Source organism: Choloepus didactylus, chromosome 7, assembly GCF_015220235.1.
Source record: "Choloepus didactylus isolate mChoDid1 chromosome 7, mChoDid1.pri, whole genome shotgun sequence".
NCBI classification, from domain to species: domain Eukaryota; kingdom Metazoa; phylum Chordata; class Mammalia; order Pilosa; family Megalonychidae; genus Choloepus; species Choloepus didactylus.
The window spans coordinates 54,576,930-54,596,201 of NC_051313.1; the positions used below are offsets into that span (position 1 = coordinate 54,576,930).

Consider the following 19,272-nt stretch of genomic DNA (forward strand, 5'->3'; position numbering starts at 1 on the left):
ATATTGAGGCATCTGTTACATGGAGGCAGTCCAAGGCATGCCTGGACTGCTGCTTGCCAGCCTGGTTTCTGGCTTTTTGCTTCTCAAATAATTTGAACATTCACAGGTTTGGGGATCAGAACTGAAATTACCATTATCTCACAGTGAGACTGTGCAGAAATCTTTGTACATCTGGAAGCTGTTTTTTTTTTTTTTCCTCAATTTTTGAAGAAAGGGTTTGACTAGGTGATTTTTAGGGTAGTTTCTAGTTTTATTTTGTTTTTGTTCTGTTTTTATTTTTTTAGACTATAACATATATACATAGAAGTGATAACTTTCCAGGTGCAATTTAACACGTACTTAGCAAATTTCAAAGAATATTCCACAGTTTCAGTTATTTCCTTCATGTGAGATGTACTATATATACAAAAAGGTAATATCTTTTAAAGTATGACTTAACAAGTAGTTATACAGGAAATTTCCAAAGTTGTTTTAAGTTATATATATATAGTACTATAGTTTCAGTTATTTCCGTATAGTAAAATATAACATATATACAAAAAGGTAACAGCTTTCAAATTACAATATGACAAGTAGCTGTAGAGCAAATTTCAAAGGATGCTATGTATTACAGTTCCACCATTTCAGTTCTTTCCTTCTAGCTATTCTAATACTCCAGCAACTAAGAAAAAGAAAATAATATAAAGATTCAGTATTCATAATCCTTTGCTAAATTCCATCTTGTCTGTTGCTACCCCTTCCTCTAGTTTAATCACTTTCGGATTTTCATGGATGTCTAGGCAGTGTGACCCCCCTAACTTGTTCATGTTGAAAAGGGGTGTCAACTCTAGTTGATACAGTTTCCAGTTTTAAAACTTAGGATTTTTTTTTCTGGTAATGGAATTACCTTTCTCTGTTAAATTCTTTCTGGGCACTAAGGCAGATTGTAACCCTATTTTCCAGATATAAACAAGTGTGACAAGAGGATTCAGAGCGCCTGAAGGTTTTTTTAGTGAATTTAGCTGAAGCTAGAAATGGTCATGGAGTTTCCTGAGAGTATCCTGATACCCATTTAGTTTTCTAATAGTTAGATCAGTAAGATACTTGTAATAATTGCTCAAAGCAATTTAGAATAACTTTTTAACTTGAAATTTCCCACTATAAAACAGATTGAAGAAATTTACAAGGTTTGGAGTAGAGCCTAAAAAGGAATTCAGTTGTTAATTGTTGTTAATTCCTGGCTTTCTCTTAGCTCTTTCCAGTTAAATTTATTACATAATGTTTTTTTCTTTTTGGTGTAAGGTCCATTGACAGACACTTTAATTTTAAAAAAATTTAGGATTAATATGTTAGAAATATTAAATACACAACTATATGTAACAGGAATGTGACTTACAGGATTTTATACCTTATTCCATAATTATCAGTTACAGGAGAAACAAGAGTGTACCAATATTAGAAGTAAACCATATTAACAGTAGGCCAGTAAATATTTCCAGAAGCCTGCCCAAGTTATTAGGGAATAGCGGTAATTCAGAGGCCAGATTGGTAGGTTGCAATGGTCAGGGACAGGTGGCACTGCCTCTGATGTGATAGATGTCTCAATACACTTGCATGTCTGGGGATGAAGGGGAGGAACATGTGAGTGAATATATGAGATCAAAGCAAGAAGTGCAGACAGATGAAAACAAGGAAGCAAATCTTGGAAATGGGGTAAAAGAGTGGTCAGCTACAGGGATCAAGAATTTCTTGAACATAACTAGATAAGCCAAAGGAAGCAGGATAAAGCTAAAATAGAAGCCTCAAGAAGACTTGGATAACTAGGTTAACTAGGTATGTAATAGTTTAGGTATTTACAGTGTAATGATAGGACATTATTTCATATGATCCTCACAGTAACCCTGTTATGACAGATGTAGCAACAATTATTCCTGTTCTTGACTCTTAAGAAAACAGGAACTGGAGGGTTGCCCAGTTTTCCGGATCGCACAGCTCTTAGTAGCTCTGCTGCTAACCAGCTGTGTTACTTTGCACAAGTAACTTTTCACCTTAATTTCTTCATTTATGTAATTTGAATAATAACAGTTCCTACTTCCTAGAATTAAACTTAATGCTTATAGAACATTTAGCATACTGCATGGTAAATACTAATAAATGCTGCATATGGCTGTTGTTCCTGCTATGAGAGTTGCAATTTGAATAACTTCACGTTCAGCAAATTTTTTCTACTAAAATATATTGTATCTTTTAGCCTGTAAGTGGGCTGATTATTCATGTATATTTCCACATGTCAATATTTCCAAAATGATTTTAACTCATGTTAAGTATGTGTTTACATAAAACATTTGCCAAGTGTGGGGAGGTCCTGTGTCTCTTGTTTTATTTCCCTTAATTTTTCAACAGAAATCACATTTTACCTTTTTTGCAAGAAATATACTTTTGTATTTTTCTACTCTCGGTTAATAGGGATAAGATGATGTTTCATAAAATAGCCATGACATCTAGGACTATATTATACTCCTTATAATAATTCCTATATGTTTTTGTGTTCTCTTTTAAATTGATAGTGACAAAGCTTCTTTTATATTGTCATTTTTGTAAATGTACCTTAAGCAATTATGCAGTGGTCACATCTAATACAATAAGTTTGCTTTTCAGTAGTCTTGTGTAATTAATTTTCTAGTCCAGAAAATGTGATGTTAAAAATTATTCCGTGACTGCAAGGAGCAGTTTAACTATTTTAGCTATAGTGCAGAAATTTTGTTCTCTCTTCACACACTCATTATAGTACATCCTTGACATTTCTTGCATTTGCCACTGATTTTTTCTTTTTTTTTTTTATGTTTAGAAAAGTTGTTATTATGTCTTATATGATTTTGTCCTGTATCATTTTCCTTATCCAGAATCATATGCTTTGAACATTCAGACCATTGAGTAGAAAGTATTCTGCATATTTCTGAGGGATATTGCTTCTTTTCAAATCCAAAATAATAACTGGACACACATTTTCGAAACAAGTCTGTTTTGGGGTCAATGTCTTGTACTTACTTGGAACTTGTTTTTGCTGTTAACTGTACTTCAAAGGACCATTAGCTTTGAATTTTTACCTAATGGTTTATTTTTTCAGAGCTCTGAATTCTATCCCTGCAGTAACTCCTAGTTGTACTCTTTGTTACTTCAACATTTCATTCTGGAGGGGTCAGAGTGGTTCAGATTTGTTGGACTTTCTCAGTATTGCCTTGATGCATTTTTTTCTGGTATCTTTTCTTGTAGTCTTTCCTAATACAGAATTCTAGGTTTACCCCTGGTTCTTCAACAGGCAGATCTACATGTGACTTTTCCAGCTTTTTTCCTCGTTTGCTGGAATTTCTTTAAACCAAGTAGGGAGAGAAGAAACTTGATCAGTGTTTAATCCTTTTAAAGCTTTTGTGTGTGTGTCCTAGTGCATAAGGGAAAAAAGTATGAGCTTTGGAGTCAGATTTGAGTTTAGATTCTGTATGGGTCTAGCCCTTCATAGCCATGTGTGAACTTTGAGCATATTATTTAACTTTACTGCCATTGGCTTCAAGTCTATAAAGAGGATTAATGATAGCTTCTCAAAGTGTTGTTCTGAATTTCTAGCACATGGAGTATAATCGGATATGTTACCCCTTCTTAGTGAATAGGTTTTAGTTAGAAAGAAAATGGCTTGTTTAAAAATAGCCAAATCCATCCTACCCTAGTGTTATAAGTTATTTATTATCCTTTAAAATCAATATTTTTTAAAAAAGCTATAAAGAGTAGTACAAATGGTGGCGTTATTTTACTTGGACTCCAGGATGTTGAAATATCCTTGTGAACTTTGCTATGTTGACAAGACAGTTGAGTTGTTCCCAGATAGGTTTTAGTGGTTTGATATTCATCTTACTCAGAGCTAAAGGACCTGAAATGATTCTCTAGCCACTAGTTCAAGTTGAAAGTGTCTTAGGCAGATTTTTACTAAAAGAACATAGCAGGTATTTGGTTAGCTTTATGAGAATTGCATGCTACAGGCATTCATACATTTTTTTTCCCCCATGTTTCAGGTGGTATTAAGTAGTATACCATGGTTATCTGAGAATTCCATTGTAAAAGGGCCCAAGGTCCTAATGTTACATTATTTATGCTTGTAATTTTTGCTGACTTCTGTATAGTTATGTGAAACATATTAGGACTTGGTCTTGCAATCAGTTTGATCATTGTGTAAAATTGCTTTGGGTTCATATACCAGTTAGCTCTATGTTTTATACATTCCTTTCAGGATGTCAACTTCCCCTAGCTAGATAAACTGTTTTCAAGCTTCAGGAATGTTGAAATTAAGAAAGGTAACATTTTTTTCCTTTTTAAGTACTATTTATTTTTCTTAATGGAATATTGCTGTCGAAGGAAGTCTTCTGCCTCAGCTCCCATGGTTATTTGACATTGCTTTTTATGAAATTTAAAACAACTGTAAGGATGGCCTTCCATGCATTTCTACTCTCAATTGAGGCGACAGTAATATAAACATAAACAGGAATAACATGGTTATACAGTTACACAGTTGGTTTTAAATTATTGTATTTGTAATAGCTGGGCATATTGCATAAATGCCTTCTCTTCCAGATTACTGGGAAAATATGTTAGTATTTTCCCTTCTTACTATAACTTCAATTTCAATTTTTAAGGTCTGGAATTGTCTAAATTTTCTATTGAATTAAGTAAAATGGTTAGTAAATGAATCAGTATTGAAGCAGTATTGAATTCATGTATTATTTTATGGAGAAGAATAACTTCTATTTATTATTGTGTACTATGTGAAAATTATAGATGTTTTTGGATCAAGGTACTAAGATTGTAATTCAGCACAGTTGGTATACTGTATACTAGGGCTAGGCTATGTCTTCTCTAAACAAGGAAAATATTTTCATTTGCAGTAACACACATAAACAGATATACTTACTTTTCTCTTAGTACATCTGTGTCCTAAAGCCCTCAGGAGAAAAATGGTTTAACCATTTTCATGTCTAGATTGTAAGTAAAATCACTTGTCATACTAGTGTTGCAAAATGCAGACCTTCATCCTGAAGCTGCCTGTTCTCATTTGGATCTGACATATTAAAAAGCATATAATTAATGGTTGACATTAGTAATTAACATTAACTTTATGGTGCTTAATATGCCATCATTCATCCATCAAATAACAGAGATGCATAATGTCTTGGTATAAAGGTTTTAATTATATAAAATGGTCCTTCAGTTTTCAAATGGTATAAATGAAAAAAGCCCAAAGTATATTTAAAGAAGATTTCTTTAAGAATTTGTTTAGGTGTTAACTGTATTTCATTTCTTTTTAGAAATATGCATCAACAATTGTATCTGGAACTTCAAACGGAGAATGTGGACCTAATTGTACAGTCTTCATTATCAGCTAAAGAGCGCCACCTTGCTGCAGTTGCCAGCGCACTCTGGAGACATTTCTTTTCATTTTTGAAGAGTCAGAGAATGTCACAGATAGTGCCTCTTTCACAACTTGCAGATGCAGCTGCAGGTCAATGTTAATTGTTAATTTGCTATTTAGTTTTCTCTTTTTGCAGACTGCAGATCATTTTCTCAGTATTTTCTTCTTTTTGCTTGATAATAAACTCTTGCTTTGGGGGCTCTTACAGTGTAATAAGCATTTTGACAAGCAGAAAGATGAAAAGAACTGCATATTTCAAAATTAGTATCCTTTGGTTTGTTTCTTATTTTCCTCTTAGTGGAGGTAAAAATTAAATAATTATTTGCTAAAAATAATTTTTAATTTAAAAATATTGAAAGTACATAAGCTTAATGAGCCATAAGCTTAATGAGCCTTCTTAAGCATACAGTATTTGGAAAGTAAAGTAGCATTTGGTTACTTCCTGTTCAAGTAGTTTATTTTCAAATTGTATGAGCAGATATCTAGGTAATAAGATAAAATTACTTTGTATAAAGAGCAAGAGTATAACATGAATACCACTTCATCGCGAAGAGCATGAGATCAGAATGACATTGAATATAAAGAATGTTATTGTTCTGACTCACACTAGATTCTATCTTAGATTGTCATTTTTGCTTAATTTGATTATTAGTCTAAAGATATGTCCTTAGGCTTTAGGGAACTCTGAATCACATGAAAGTGTAGACAAGAGTTTGAATATATGTGCATATATGAGGTTTCTAAGAAGCAATCACTAGCTTTCTCAAAGGAGTATTTTGTCCAATGTTATGAGTATGTTATAAGGTGCTGGATTAGGTAGAGTTCAACAAGGTTAACTATATATAAATGTAGTGTATTCTAATGTATTTACTGTATTTAAATGTAATGCTTTTGAAAAAAAGCCTAATGTCTAAACCAAGGTTTCTTTTACCCTGGTGTAAATGAACTAAAAGCACTATGTAAAAAACTGAGTAAATTTTAAAAGATCTTGAATTGTGGTAGTACTTGTATCATTAAGATATAATGATAGATTGAAAAATTGTGACAGGAAAGTTTCCCAACTACTGTAATATTTGTGAAAATATATATTGATATTCAGTCATTTTAACCAAAGCAGTCATTGCTAGCCTATATGGCTCATCTTTTTAACATTCACCATCCGAGTTGAAAGTCAGTTAACAAAAATGAGATCACATCAGTTTGGTTGGTACTGTCCTAGGTGCTGAAAGTACATGGTATATAAATACTAAAGCAAAGTATGTATGGGTTTGGGGTTGTTTCAAAATAAATACTTGAACAGGGAATCATTGATTGTTTATTTAGAACAGAATGTATGGTGTGTGAACAAAACCGTCTTTAAAAAATGGGTTGATGAGGAAACCTTGAGACCACTATATTGAATGAAATAAGACAGACACATAAGGACAAATATTGCAGGGTCTCACTGATATGAACTAGTTATAATATGTAAACTCATAGACATGAAATATAAGTTACCAGGATATAGAACAGGGCTAAAGAATGGGGAGCGGTTGCTTATTATGAGCAGGATGTTTAACTAGGGTGAACTTAAGCACATTGTGAGAATGACTAACAGTGCTGACTGGTCTGTGAATGTGGTGGAAAGGGTAAGCTCAGAGTCATGTATGTCACCAGAAGGAAAGTTGGAGGTTAAAAGATGGGAATGTATAAAACAGTGAGTCTTGTGGTAGACAATGTCCGTGATTAACTGTACAAATATTGGAAATCTCTCCCATGAACTAGAGCAAATGTATGACACTATAACTAGAAGTTAATAATAGAGGGGCATATAGGAAAAAAATATACCTATTGCAAACTATGTACTACACTTAGTAGTATTTTAACATACCAATATGTGAATCAATGGAGGGGGGGTGTTTAGGGATATAGGAGGATTTGAGTTCCCTTTTTTTTGTCTTTATATCTTTTCTGGAATAATGAAAATGTTCTAAAAATTGGAAAAAAAAATTAATTGCGGTGATGGATGCACAGCTGTATGATGGTACCGTGGGCAATTGATTGTACAGTTTGGATCTTTGGATAATTGTATGGTTTGTGAACAGCTCAATAAAAAAATGAAAAAAAAAATAGATACTTGATATTTTAGTTTAGGCTAGGCTAACTTCTTTCATTTAAAAAAATAATCATTTAATACCCACTTTTATAGGCATTGGGGATATACCAGTGGAAAAACAGACTAAAATATCTGTTTTCATGGAGTATATATTCTTCTCATGGAGGAAGTACTAAAAATAAATAAAATGTTTAATATGTTAGATGGTCATAATACTGTGGAGAAAAAAATATAGAAGACAAAGGGGATAGTGAAGGCCAGAGACAGGGTTTAATTTTAAATGCAGTGGTCAGGAAGACCTTTCTGTATAAGTAACATATGAGCAAAGACCTGAAGCAGATAAGAAACCAAGCTCTGCAGAAGTCCAGAGGCAAAAGCATGCCTGTCATGTTTGAAGAGCTATGAGGAGGCCATAATGGTTATGTGGACTAAGCAAGGGAGTGAGTGGTTTTACTCTGAGACTGGAAGCTGTAGGAAAGTTTTGAGCAGAGGAGTGTTATGATTCATCTGGTTGCTAGGTTGAGAATAGATTATAGGAAGGCAAGGGCAGAAAGAGGGAGTCCAGTAGAAAACTATTGCAGTAATTCAGAAATGAGTGACTTGGGCTTAGGTGGTAGAGGTGGTAATAAGTTTTCCTATCTGAAGGTAGAGAGGGTATTTTGAGTGCAGTGTTGACAGAATTTTCTAAGTGGGTAAGATATGGTGAGCAAAGTAGTTGAAGAGTCAAGGATAACTCCAGGTCTTTGAGCAATTATATGGATGGGTTTGTCATTTCTGGAGTCAGGAAAGGTGTGGCAGAAATAGATTTTATGGGGGAAGATCAGGAGTTTGGTTTTGGACATTTTTTTTTGCAATATCTATTAAAATCCAAATTCAGATGTCATATAGGCCCTTATAATGAGCCTAAGTAGTTCAGGGAGGAGGTTCTAGCTGCAGATTTAAATTTGGAAGCTATCCATGTATTGATAGTTTTTAAAAGCCGTGAACTGCATGAGTAAGTAAAGGTGAAGAGAGAAGCTTAAGTACTGGGCCCTAGGATATTCCCATGTTCAGATTTGTAAGATAAAGAAGAACTAAGAAGGGTGACTAAAAGTGCATGCCAGTGAGGTAAGAGGAAAACGAAGAAAGAGTGATGCCATGGAAACCAAATGACAGAGCATTTCAAGGAAGGGGAAGTGATTGACTAGATCACATGCTGCTCATAGTCATGTAAGATGAAGCCTAAGGATTGATCATTGATTTTAGCAAGAGGAACGTCACTGGTGACCTTGAAGAGGAATTTTGGTGGAGTAGTAGAGGTAAAGGTCTGATTCAAGAGGATTTAAGAGAAAATGTGAGAAGAATAACAGACTATGAATATAGATAAATTTTTAAAAGAATTCTTTTGTATAAGAGAAGTAGAAAATGGGGACGTTAGCTACAAGGGGAGGTGGGGTCAAAGAGGAGGGGTGTGTGTGTGTGTGTATGTGTGTGTGTGTGTGTTAATAACATAGCAACAATTTCAGCATATTTATAATGTGGTTGAGAATGATCCAGAGGTAAGGGAAATTTTTATGATGCTGGAGAGAGAGAACTTGTTTTATTACCCAAGAGAGGATGGGATCCCATAGAGCAGTCCACCTCAGTTCATCTATAGTGACACAAAAGAAGGCAGAGTAATTGGGCACAGATGGAGGCAGCTGGGTAGATATGGTGGGAGTTTGTGGCAGTTCTCTTCTGGTTGTTTCCCGTTTCTCTGACAGTGGTAAATAATGTCATTAACTGAAAGGGAGGCTAGGGGAGAATGTGCTGGCTGCTGAAGGAGAGAAGAGAGAAGGTATGCAAAAGTCTTTCAGGAGGAAAAAGCACTGAAAGGACTAGGGTATGTAGTTGGAAGCTGGACAGCTTTAAGGGCCCACTTGAAGTTTGTGGTCATGAAGTTAAAGTGAGATCAGTTTGCATGATTGCTTTCTAGCCACTTACAGCTCTGAAAGTGCAGGTGAAAAGAAGACTAAACAGTTGGAATTAAACCAATGGCATTTTTTTTCTTTCAAGTATAATGAATCAAGAAAGAGCCAAGTGAATTGAAGCTATATACAAATTATAACGGACAGGGTGATCTAAGCTGCCTGAGGAAGGAAGGAGGGGCTCCAAGGGAGTAAGGGACAGATAATAGGTCCTGGTAGAGTCAAAGAATGTTAGAGTTGAGGCCCTAGAGGATGAGAGTTGGAAAGATACTGGCAGTTGGAGTTATGGAGGGCTTGTTGATAACACCAGGGTCTCTGGGTATCACCATGGAGTGAGTGGCTAAAGTAGAGTGGAAGATGAATCCATTGGGAGAGGAGTTCAGGGAACTGAAAGAGCAGGATATTGGAAGAAAAATCATCAAGGGTTATGATAGGAGTGTTGTTGAAGAAAGTGATAGTGAGCTGCAATCTTCAAGAAATGAGGAGGGGTCAACCAGGAAACGAGGTAAATGCCACAAGGAGAGTTAGTGGCTTGTGTAGTCTGATGACATGAGAGTCAAAGCCAGGGGTTCTAGAGAGGAGAATGTCTAGAAGCAGCAGTGTAGGCTAATCAGGTGGAGACTTACCCTATCTGTATGTCAAGTTGTATAAGGGGAATGGGAGAGCAAACAGCCACCATTTGAAAGAGATACATCAGAGACAGTGCTTATAAGCAGTTTATCAACATACATAATATAAAAATAAGTTGATGGATTCCCAGGAATTTGCAAAATAAAGTATATTTGTTTAACATGGTTATCTAGGAATTCTAGTTTCTAACACTTAGGGGTTCTGGAGGAAGTGGAGCATCTTGATTTCTTGTATGAGATAATTGTTTAATAGAAGAACATGTCCAGGGTCTAAAGTGAGCATGAACTATTAATCTGTGGCAGGTGGTGAGTAAATTACTCTTGATTAGAGAAGAGTAGGTGATACCCACATACATATACATTTGGGGCCTGGGTCTTTTGAATGAGGAAGGCACATTAGTAGAAACATCATGTTTAGAATTTGGGATTTGAGGGAGCCATTTTACATCTGTAATGATAATGCTAAGAGAGATTATTCTAGACCTTTTCTTGAGATCTAGGTGATGCTGCAGAAATTTTTCGACAAGATGAATTCATTTTAGTTTTAGAGATTTGTTTGTTCTACATTTCTAAATGTGATGTTCATTATTTGGTACTGATTTTTTTTTTTAAATCACTCTTGATATAATTTGGATTAGAGAGAGAGTTTTTAAAAAATGTCTAACCATAAGTTTCATTTTAAATCTAGATTTCACTCTGTTGGCAATGGTCATGCCCAGCACAGCTCCATCAGACCTTCAACCTCAGCCACTTATATCTTTGATTCAGCTTTTTGGTTGGGATGATATCATCTGGCCTCAGGTTGTAGCAAGATACTTAAGTCATTTCCTACAAAATAGGTAAGTAATTTTTCCAGGCATTGGATTGATGCAAGCCCATGATAAATCAGTACCCTGGGAAAGTAAGAATTTTAACAAACTAGGGAAAAAAAAACTGATCTTTATTATGAATAGTCTCAGTTTGATGGTTTTTCGCTTTCAGAGGCAATAGTCTTGACAATAAGCAGACACTTTTTAAAAAATAATATTGGTTAAGCCCTTTTTCAAAACTGTTTATGTAGGACTGCCTTCTCATCCTGAAATGACCTTTCTATACATACCACCATTGTGAAAGAAATTGTACAACTAATGTTTCTGAATCTGTAAGACACTGGTATATTATTGTAGTTTTGGATTTAGTAATAACTGTTTCTTTATTACAGCTAGAGTTTCAAAGATTTCACTCTTAACTTGTTGTTTTAAGAACATGGCATGAACAAGGCATTTCCACCAACCTGAACATTGATTTCTTTATCTATGTGTATTCTGCCACACTGCAAAAGAGATCTGAGGAGCCTCAGTAGAAAAAATATACAATAAGTAGAAGTTAAAATACAAATAGGTTAGAGTGATCAGGAAGATTTAAATAAGAACATCCAGAAGAGGGTTTAAAAAATAAATATATAAATCTAAAAGGCCAATGTAGTTCTTGTCTGAGTTACCTGTCAGTGAAAATGATGAGAAATACAGTTGGTGAGGTAACTTTCCTTGTTACAAAGTTCATTAGGAAGAGTCATTAAGTGCATGATTTCTCATTGGGCTTTCAGTTATAAAGTAAGGGAGTTCACCTTCCATTGGATGGCTTTTATGATTCCTTCTAGTTTGAGTATTCTATAAGGAGAAGGAACATTTATTATTTATTACTTTTGTTCAAATTATTTGAACTAATTTTAGTTTCTGAAATAATAATAGTAACAGTTGAAGAAACTGAAATGTGGAGGCATAAAATGGCTTTGGTAAGGTTATATAGGTAAAAATGGCCAGTGTGAATTCTTCTGTGTCATATACTCTTTTATGTCAACTTATATTAAAAGTATTTGAAAAGTACTTTTAGAGTTATGATTTACATGTATTTAAATTTTTTTGTCTTTGCATAATACTTTATAGTTAGGTTGAAACCTTCTCTATCTTTCCCACTTCTACTTATAACATGGATTAGAATCAGAGATTTAGCCTGGTCTTAGACTTTGTAGAAAGAATTTTTTTCATTTCTGGCAGATGTTTATTGGAATTCTGTATGAGATATCTTTAATAATGACTAACTGTGGGAAGAGGATTGGAGGAGCAAGAAACAGAGGGGATGATAATGGTATTGGTCAAGATTATCACACAGAAATATATTTTGACTTTTACTTTCTTCTCACTTATATGTTCATAGCCTCTTCTCTGTTTACTTACTCTAAGTTGCTGTTTATCCTACGTGTCCCTTTCTTCATTATTATCTCATCTAGCTAGTTACAAGCCCCTTCTTTTTCCCACATTGTTCCTTATCTGTCCCTTGGCATAAGCCTGCACATATACCACCAATGGAAAGAGAATCTTAAAACTTAGAACACTGAAAATGAAAACGAGAATTTTTACCTAAGATATCTTTTTATGTATATCGGAAAAACAACTGAGACCGTGGAGCAGGGAATATTGGAATGTTTTCCTTTACTTCTTAATCTCTATACCCAGGATGTGGTATTGTCATGTTTGTTTTAAACAACCATCAACTTATTTTTTTCAGCACATTATGTGAAGCACTTTCTCATTCAGGCTGTGTGTCTTTTCAAGCCTTAACTGTAAGATCATGGATCCGTTGTGTTTTGCAAATGTACATAAAACACCTCTCTGTGCCTGATGATTTGTTCATTGATAGCAATCCTGAACAGTCTATTGGTAAGTGAGTATTCCAAGTTGGTGTTTTCTTTGAATGTGTATGAAGCTATTTGCCTTCTAGATAGATAAATGTGTTTAAAATCTCCTGTTTTGTTATGTAAATTGATAGAATATATATAAATTGTGTTTATAATTATGACTATAAGCAGAAATTTATTTTTCTTTGTAATCTTCATCTTTTTCTTGATGCTTTCCCGCTACTATATGTAACACAATTTTCCTTCTATAAAGATAACCTGTTTCCTTGGGAGCGAAGAACAAACACTTGCTCTTCAGGTGACAAGCTATTTTTTCTCCTGTAAAAACTGATCATACACAAAAAGTGGAATTCTGAAGTAAATAACCAGATATCAAATTCTGAACACCCTAAAAAGAGAAATAATCAGTTGTGAATAATTCTTTCTCATTTTTTATTAAATATTTGCTTTTCTTCTGCTTTACTCTTATTCCCTGAGTAATACTGGTAATTTTAAAAAAATTTCCCACATGATTCTAGTTGTCTATAGAACATGCATTTTCCTAAAGTGATCATTTATGACTATTTTGTAAATCACACAAAGGCTGGACTGAAAAAATGCTCCAAATTTGCTAACTTCTTGCATCAGTTGGCTTTACATGAATAACTTTTTTGGCTAGGATCTTCACAAGTAGGTGATTTTTTGTTTTTCTTTTTTTTTAAATAAAACATTTGCTTAGTGAGAGAAACTTAATTCAAAGTCTTTGAATTTTGTGACAATTTGAATTGTAAAGAAAGGATTTCATAAATGAAGGATGTTACATCCTTGCTCTATCATCCATCTATTTTAGATTTTAATTTAGTTTTATTTTATTTTAACAGAAAAAGAGTACATGGAACAGTTGGCTGAACTGACAAGGTTGTTATTTAAACTCCCAGAAGTAAAGAATATTTTCTCAAAGGCTCAAGTTGAATATTTAACCATCTTAGAAGACCCTAAAAAAGCACTTGTTCGATTCTTTGAGGTATTTTTCATTTATTGGCATGATTGTCCAGATCAGTTAAAATTATATTTCAAAAAACTTAAAGTGGTCTTGAAATTTTTTCTATAAAATGAATAATTTTAAATTGAATCATGTGACTAGTTGCCTTATAAAGTTCTGGAGAAGAAAAAATATGAATCTAAAGTATAGTATAATTCACTCTTAGGAACAACAGAATTACATTTAAATGAAAAATAATAAAACTAAAAATGCTACATAAGAGCATTACTATAATGTTGACCTAAACTGTAGGAATATCTTGTTGGTATTGCTGGATAATGAGGTTCTTCAAATACTTGGGAACTAAATTTCCTTGTATAGGGGTTGGAATAGGTCCAACTTAGTAATGTTACCACCCTGTAGCACACAGTGATATAGTTAAATTTTAGTATATTCAGCATGAGCGTCAGCAACTTCATATGATAGTTTGCATAGGGCTTTAAAATTCAGTCCATTTGTTTTGTTTTGTTTCTATAATAAATGCAAAATCTCATTTTTTAATTATTAATTTTATAGGACTCTATCTTATGTGATACTCTTCAACAGTCTAATTGAAGTTGTTAATGTGTTTCGGTTGTCTTTTGTAAGTTATTCACTGTGAAGGTTGGTTTATTTTTCCACAGAGTGGTTGGTATTAACTACAATGAAAATAATACAACCAGTAAGCTCTTTCCATTAATGCTATTTTTTTCCTGTTGGTTTCCATTCAAAGAAAAATCATACAACAATTAGAGATGTCATGTAAATGCTAAAAATATTTGTAGTATTATATGTAGATATAAAATACACATTTCTGTGGAGTCCTTTATCTAGTTGTTATTTGTCTCTCAACCTATAATTAATTAAATGCCTATAGTATACTAGGAAACATGTTGGACCAGAATGGAGGTACAAGTCACACACTCCACTGATAAGTTTCAAAGGTACCCTAATTTGATCTAATCCAATTTATTACTCTTTTATCATTCCGTAAATGATAGTAGTTTGCTAAATATTAGACAGTATTATGTTAGGATTTTCTGAGGGGTTTGTAGAACTAAAAGCAGTAGTCCTTGGCCTCAGAGACTTTTACTTGTCTTGGGAGCACAAGACATACACAGAGGTTGAAATAATAATCAAAGGCAGTATATGCTAAGTGCCAGTTAGTTGATAAGACCAGTTAGTAGGTTAAGAATTCAGAGCATCTTGTTATAAGTTTGGATTTTTTCCTTTGAAAAGGGAGAAGCTTTTTAAAATTTTAAGTACAATTGATTTGATTAAACGACTTCTTAAGAATAGAGATAAAGGTGGAGGAGAGCTATTGGTCAGAAACTACTGAGATTTAGAAGGAATTTATGATTGGGTGGGTATGTGATTACTGAATGGATATGCAATAAATACTATATTTAACTAGGAGAATGAAGATACCTTAAGGAGAAACAGGAACATCATAATTTAGGGTGGGAGAAAAGTAGGTGAGGAGTTTGATTTTAAACTTGTGTGGTTTGGAATTGTTTCTAGACTCCAACAACATTTCTCCCCCATCTCCCCCACTCCCCAATTTCGTGATTCACTAGGAGGACTCACAGGACTCATTTGTGGCTATGGTTTATTACAGTGAAAGGATACAAAGAAGCAGAGTGGAAAGGTGCATGGGGCAAATTCTGGAGAGAACTGGACACATGCTTTCAAGAGTCCTCTCCCAGGGAATTCCACAGGATGTGCTTAATTCTTCCAGCAGTGAATTGAGAAAACACATATGAAATGTTGTCTACCAGGGAAGCTCATTAGAGATCTAGTAACCAAGGTTTTTATTGGGGTTGGTCATGCAGGCACCCTCTGTGTAGCTTGTACCAAAATTCCAGACTTCCAGAAGGAAAGCAGGTGTTCAGCATAAACCATATTGTTTGCACAGTTTAGGCACAGTGAGCCATCTTTATTAGGGAATGGTGGGAACCCTCCCCAAATCAAAGTTCCCAGGCACGGTCAAGAACTAACCTTGTAAACAAGGAGGCCATTGTAAGGATAGCAGTCTTGGACCTGCTATGTTAACTCTATTCTGCACAGAACTGATAGGTAGTGATATCAAGGCACTGAGAAATATAAGTCGAGCACTTTAGAGAGGTTAATAGCTAAATAAAGAGAAAAGCTGAAATACCTGGAACTGTGGTTCTCACAAGTGTGGTTTGTAGATCCCTGGGGGTTATTGACATCTTTTCAGGGTGTCCTACATGATCAAAAGTATGTTGACATTTGCACAAATGATGCAAAAGCCTTAGCACACATCAAGACCATGGCTCAACATTGTACCGGTAGTCATTACATTTTACACTGCCGTGCAATCACAGTTTAAAATTTTAAAAAGCCAGTTTCACTTATCCTTAATGGGGCAGTAAAATTATAAATCTTATTAAATTTTGACCCTTGAATATGTTTTTTTAATGGTCTGTGGGAGAAAATGGAAAGTACATTTAAAGCACTGAGAGGGTTTGTTTTAAAGGAAAGCTCTTGTGTCATTATTGGAGTTGTGAGCTAAATTGGCTGCTTTTATCTTGAAAGAACAACTTGGAAACATTTTCTAAAAACTGAAAGAAGTGAGCCTATTACTTCAAAGAAAACAACTGGCAGTTATTTGTTGCCAATAATATAATGCAAGCTTTCAAGGAAATTAGAAGTTTGGAAAACTTGTACCTGCCATCATGAGCTTGAGAGTTTCCCAGTACTTTAAGACTTTCTGATGAAATCAGTGATAATAATAAAAATGATTTTTTAAATATTGATAATGAAATGTGTAAATATTGGGAAGTCGCATAATTTAGTGAACTTAAGATATGGCAGACAACCAACAAAGCCTTTTACAAAAGCATGCATGGGTAAAAAATCCATTCATAGTATAAAATAGACCAGTGGCTTTTAATATAGGAGTATGAAACGTTCATTGGCATAGTTTCAGATTCCATATTGCAAGTAATCTTTAAGAAATACCACTTGTCAAATTTTCGTGTAGTATCAAAGAGGAATTTGCATGATTATCTGGAAAAGCTATTAAAATACTTCCTTTTCAAACTTCATATATGTGTGAAGCTGTATTTTCTTCATCTGCAAAAATTTGTCAAGAGATTATGTACAGAACACAGGAGAATCTAGCTGTTAAGCCAGATGTTAAAGAGTTCTGCAAAAATGTAAAAATATGGCATTCTTCACAATAATTTTTTTTTGTCTTGGAAAATAGTTACTTTTTGATTAAAAATAAAACACAGCATGTAATGTTCATTGTTATTTTTAAATGAATTGATAATTAAAATTTTTCTCACTTTTAATTTCTACTATGGTAAATATCAATAGACATAACCCAAATAACGAAAAGCTTTTGAGATTCGCTTATCTAGAGAAAGGAGTGTAGAGAACCAAGGACAGAGAGCTGAATATAAAAGAAGGGGATTTATCAACTGTCACTTCTTGTTCTAATCCCTCACCTCGTGACTCACTCAAGTTCATCGGGCACCTGTTTCTTGTCTTTTTCTCCATTTCACATTTTATTATCAACCTGGACAATTTTAATAGCATGTTAGATAACATCTTAAATCTTCATTTCAGAGCTTCTCTAGAACTCTTCCAGTGATCTCAGCTACCAACTCCCATGACTAAACCCTGAATCATGCATCACTTGAGCATCTGAAAGCTCTTGGACTACCACCATCTGTCTCTCCAGCTTTCTGAGTGACCTGATTATTACCTTACCACTTCCTTTTCTCCAAGTACATCTCATGTCCTTATCCTGTCCACCTTAATGAGACCCCCTTGGGAGCTTCACTTCACTTAACTCTTAACCAACACTGTCACAGTCTTAGCTCTTTCATCTTTTAGACACACTACAAACCCTCAATCGTGGATTAGCGCAGCTAACTGCTCTCTCTCCTTTGTTTTGTCTGCTGACAGCTCGAGAAAATCACATAACTCTGTAAATTGCTGCCATTCATGGTCTTTGGGTCATTGAAATCCACTGAATGTCTTCCAAAATGGTTTGAAAACTTTACCACTCTTTAAACCTTCTAATCCATCTCTAGCCAGTTTTCTTGTTTTCTCTTTTACCTTGAGATTCTCACCTCTTCTTGCTTAACTCAACTTTTTTTTCAAATTAATCAGTCATTTATTTCCTTTCCTCTTCTAATTTGTTCTTCTTTTACTGTATCACCTCACATTTCTAAGCTGGAATCTGATGGCTCATAATGAAAGTTCTGGGGGGTAAAAAAAAAACAACTTATAAAGCTAAACTAAGAGGTCTTTCTTATAGGACTTTGGTGTCCTGAATGGGTTTCCATTCCCAACTATATAATAGAAATATGGTGAGCCAATCTGTTTGGGAGTCTTGGTCTGATTTGGTTATAAGCTTCTTGTACATCAATTCCATGTTTCTTTTCACTTGTTCCTGGTACTTTTCTGTAAGTAATTATTAGTGACTTGAAGTTTGATTCTTTCTTTAACCTTTGTTTTAATTATAAAAGGAAAGATTTAATTCTTTTCCTCTGTATTTTAATTGTTGTGATCCTTTATGGAAAGTTGAAGTTTAAACTTTATTTGAAGTTAAAGATGAAGGCTTAAATGTAAGGTGAATGTGTGTGAGTGGGTGTGTGGGTGTGTATGTGTAGAGAGAAGGAAAAAAACAAGAAATTATCTTTATTTTTCAAAGTCTGTATTGTATAAAGCTTAGGAAGCTAAATCATGTTTTCTCTTATTTATAGGCTGTTGGTATAACTTACAGAGATCTGAAGACACTTTCTGATAAATCTGCCATGGTCACAAAGTCCTTAGAATATCTTGGTGAAGTATTAAAATATATAAAGCCTTATTTAGGAAAAAAAATTTCCAGTGCAGGGCTGCAACTGACTTACAGGATGATGGGTATGTATTCCTGACATTATGTTGCTAGTAGTGTTTCCTTAGGTTAAGCTTATAGTATCATGGTAGTAGGAATGTACTGGTTAAATCACTACTATTCGTACAACGGTAAGAATAATCTGAAAGACAGCATTTAAGCTTAAAATAATTCATGCTGGCTTTCAAATGCATACTGCCTTAGGCCACCCTCTTTCAGTGAATTTATTTTTCTTGCTAGATTATGCTTTTGTTAATAATAAAATTAATTTTGATCAATACAGAAAGTAGGCCATGCCAATTTGGTATCAGTAGTTCATTATGAAAAATTAACAGTGTGAATACCTGCAAAATTTTTTTTTTATAACTTTAAATGTTAGAACTAAAAACATCAGAAAACCATCACTTCCTTCTATTTCTATGCTCTTCTCTATATGAAATAGGTCAGGGTAGGGTTTTCTACAGCACTAAAGATATTTATGCTTCAAATCTTGTTTCTTACAATACTGTGTTTTCTCCTATCAAAAAGAAATATTTTTCTGTGCCTGTTCTTTAACAGCAGTTTGTCCTTCTTTAGAATAGTAATTTGACTATCTTTGTTCATTAAAACCATGTT

The 19,272-nt window shown here is 34.1% G+C and overlaps 1 protein-coding gene across 4 annotated transcripts in view; it reads left to right on the plus strand.

Annotated features, from left to right (window-relative positions):
- MMS22L (MMS22 like, DNA repair protein) overlaps window positions 1-19,272 on the plus strand; it is a 175,300-nt gene that overhangs the window by 136,971 nt on the left and 19,057 nt on the right. For all 4 annotated transcript variants that reach the window (XM_037842496.1, XM_037842497.1, XM_037842499.1 and 1 more), the window contains 5 exons: window positions 5,331-5,524; window positions 10,793-10,943; window positions 12,652-12,803; window positions 13,642-13,784; window positions 18,524-18,683. In XM_037842496.1, the coding sequence (XP_037698424.1) occupies window positions 5,331-5,524; window positions 10,793-10,943; window positions 12,652-12,803; window positions 13,642-13,784; window positions 18,524-18,683 (800 nt within the window). The remainder of the gene's footprint in view (window positions 1-5,330; window positions 5,525-10,792; window positions 10,944-12,651; window positions 12,804-13,641; window positions 13,785-18,523; window positions 18,684-19,272) is intronic.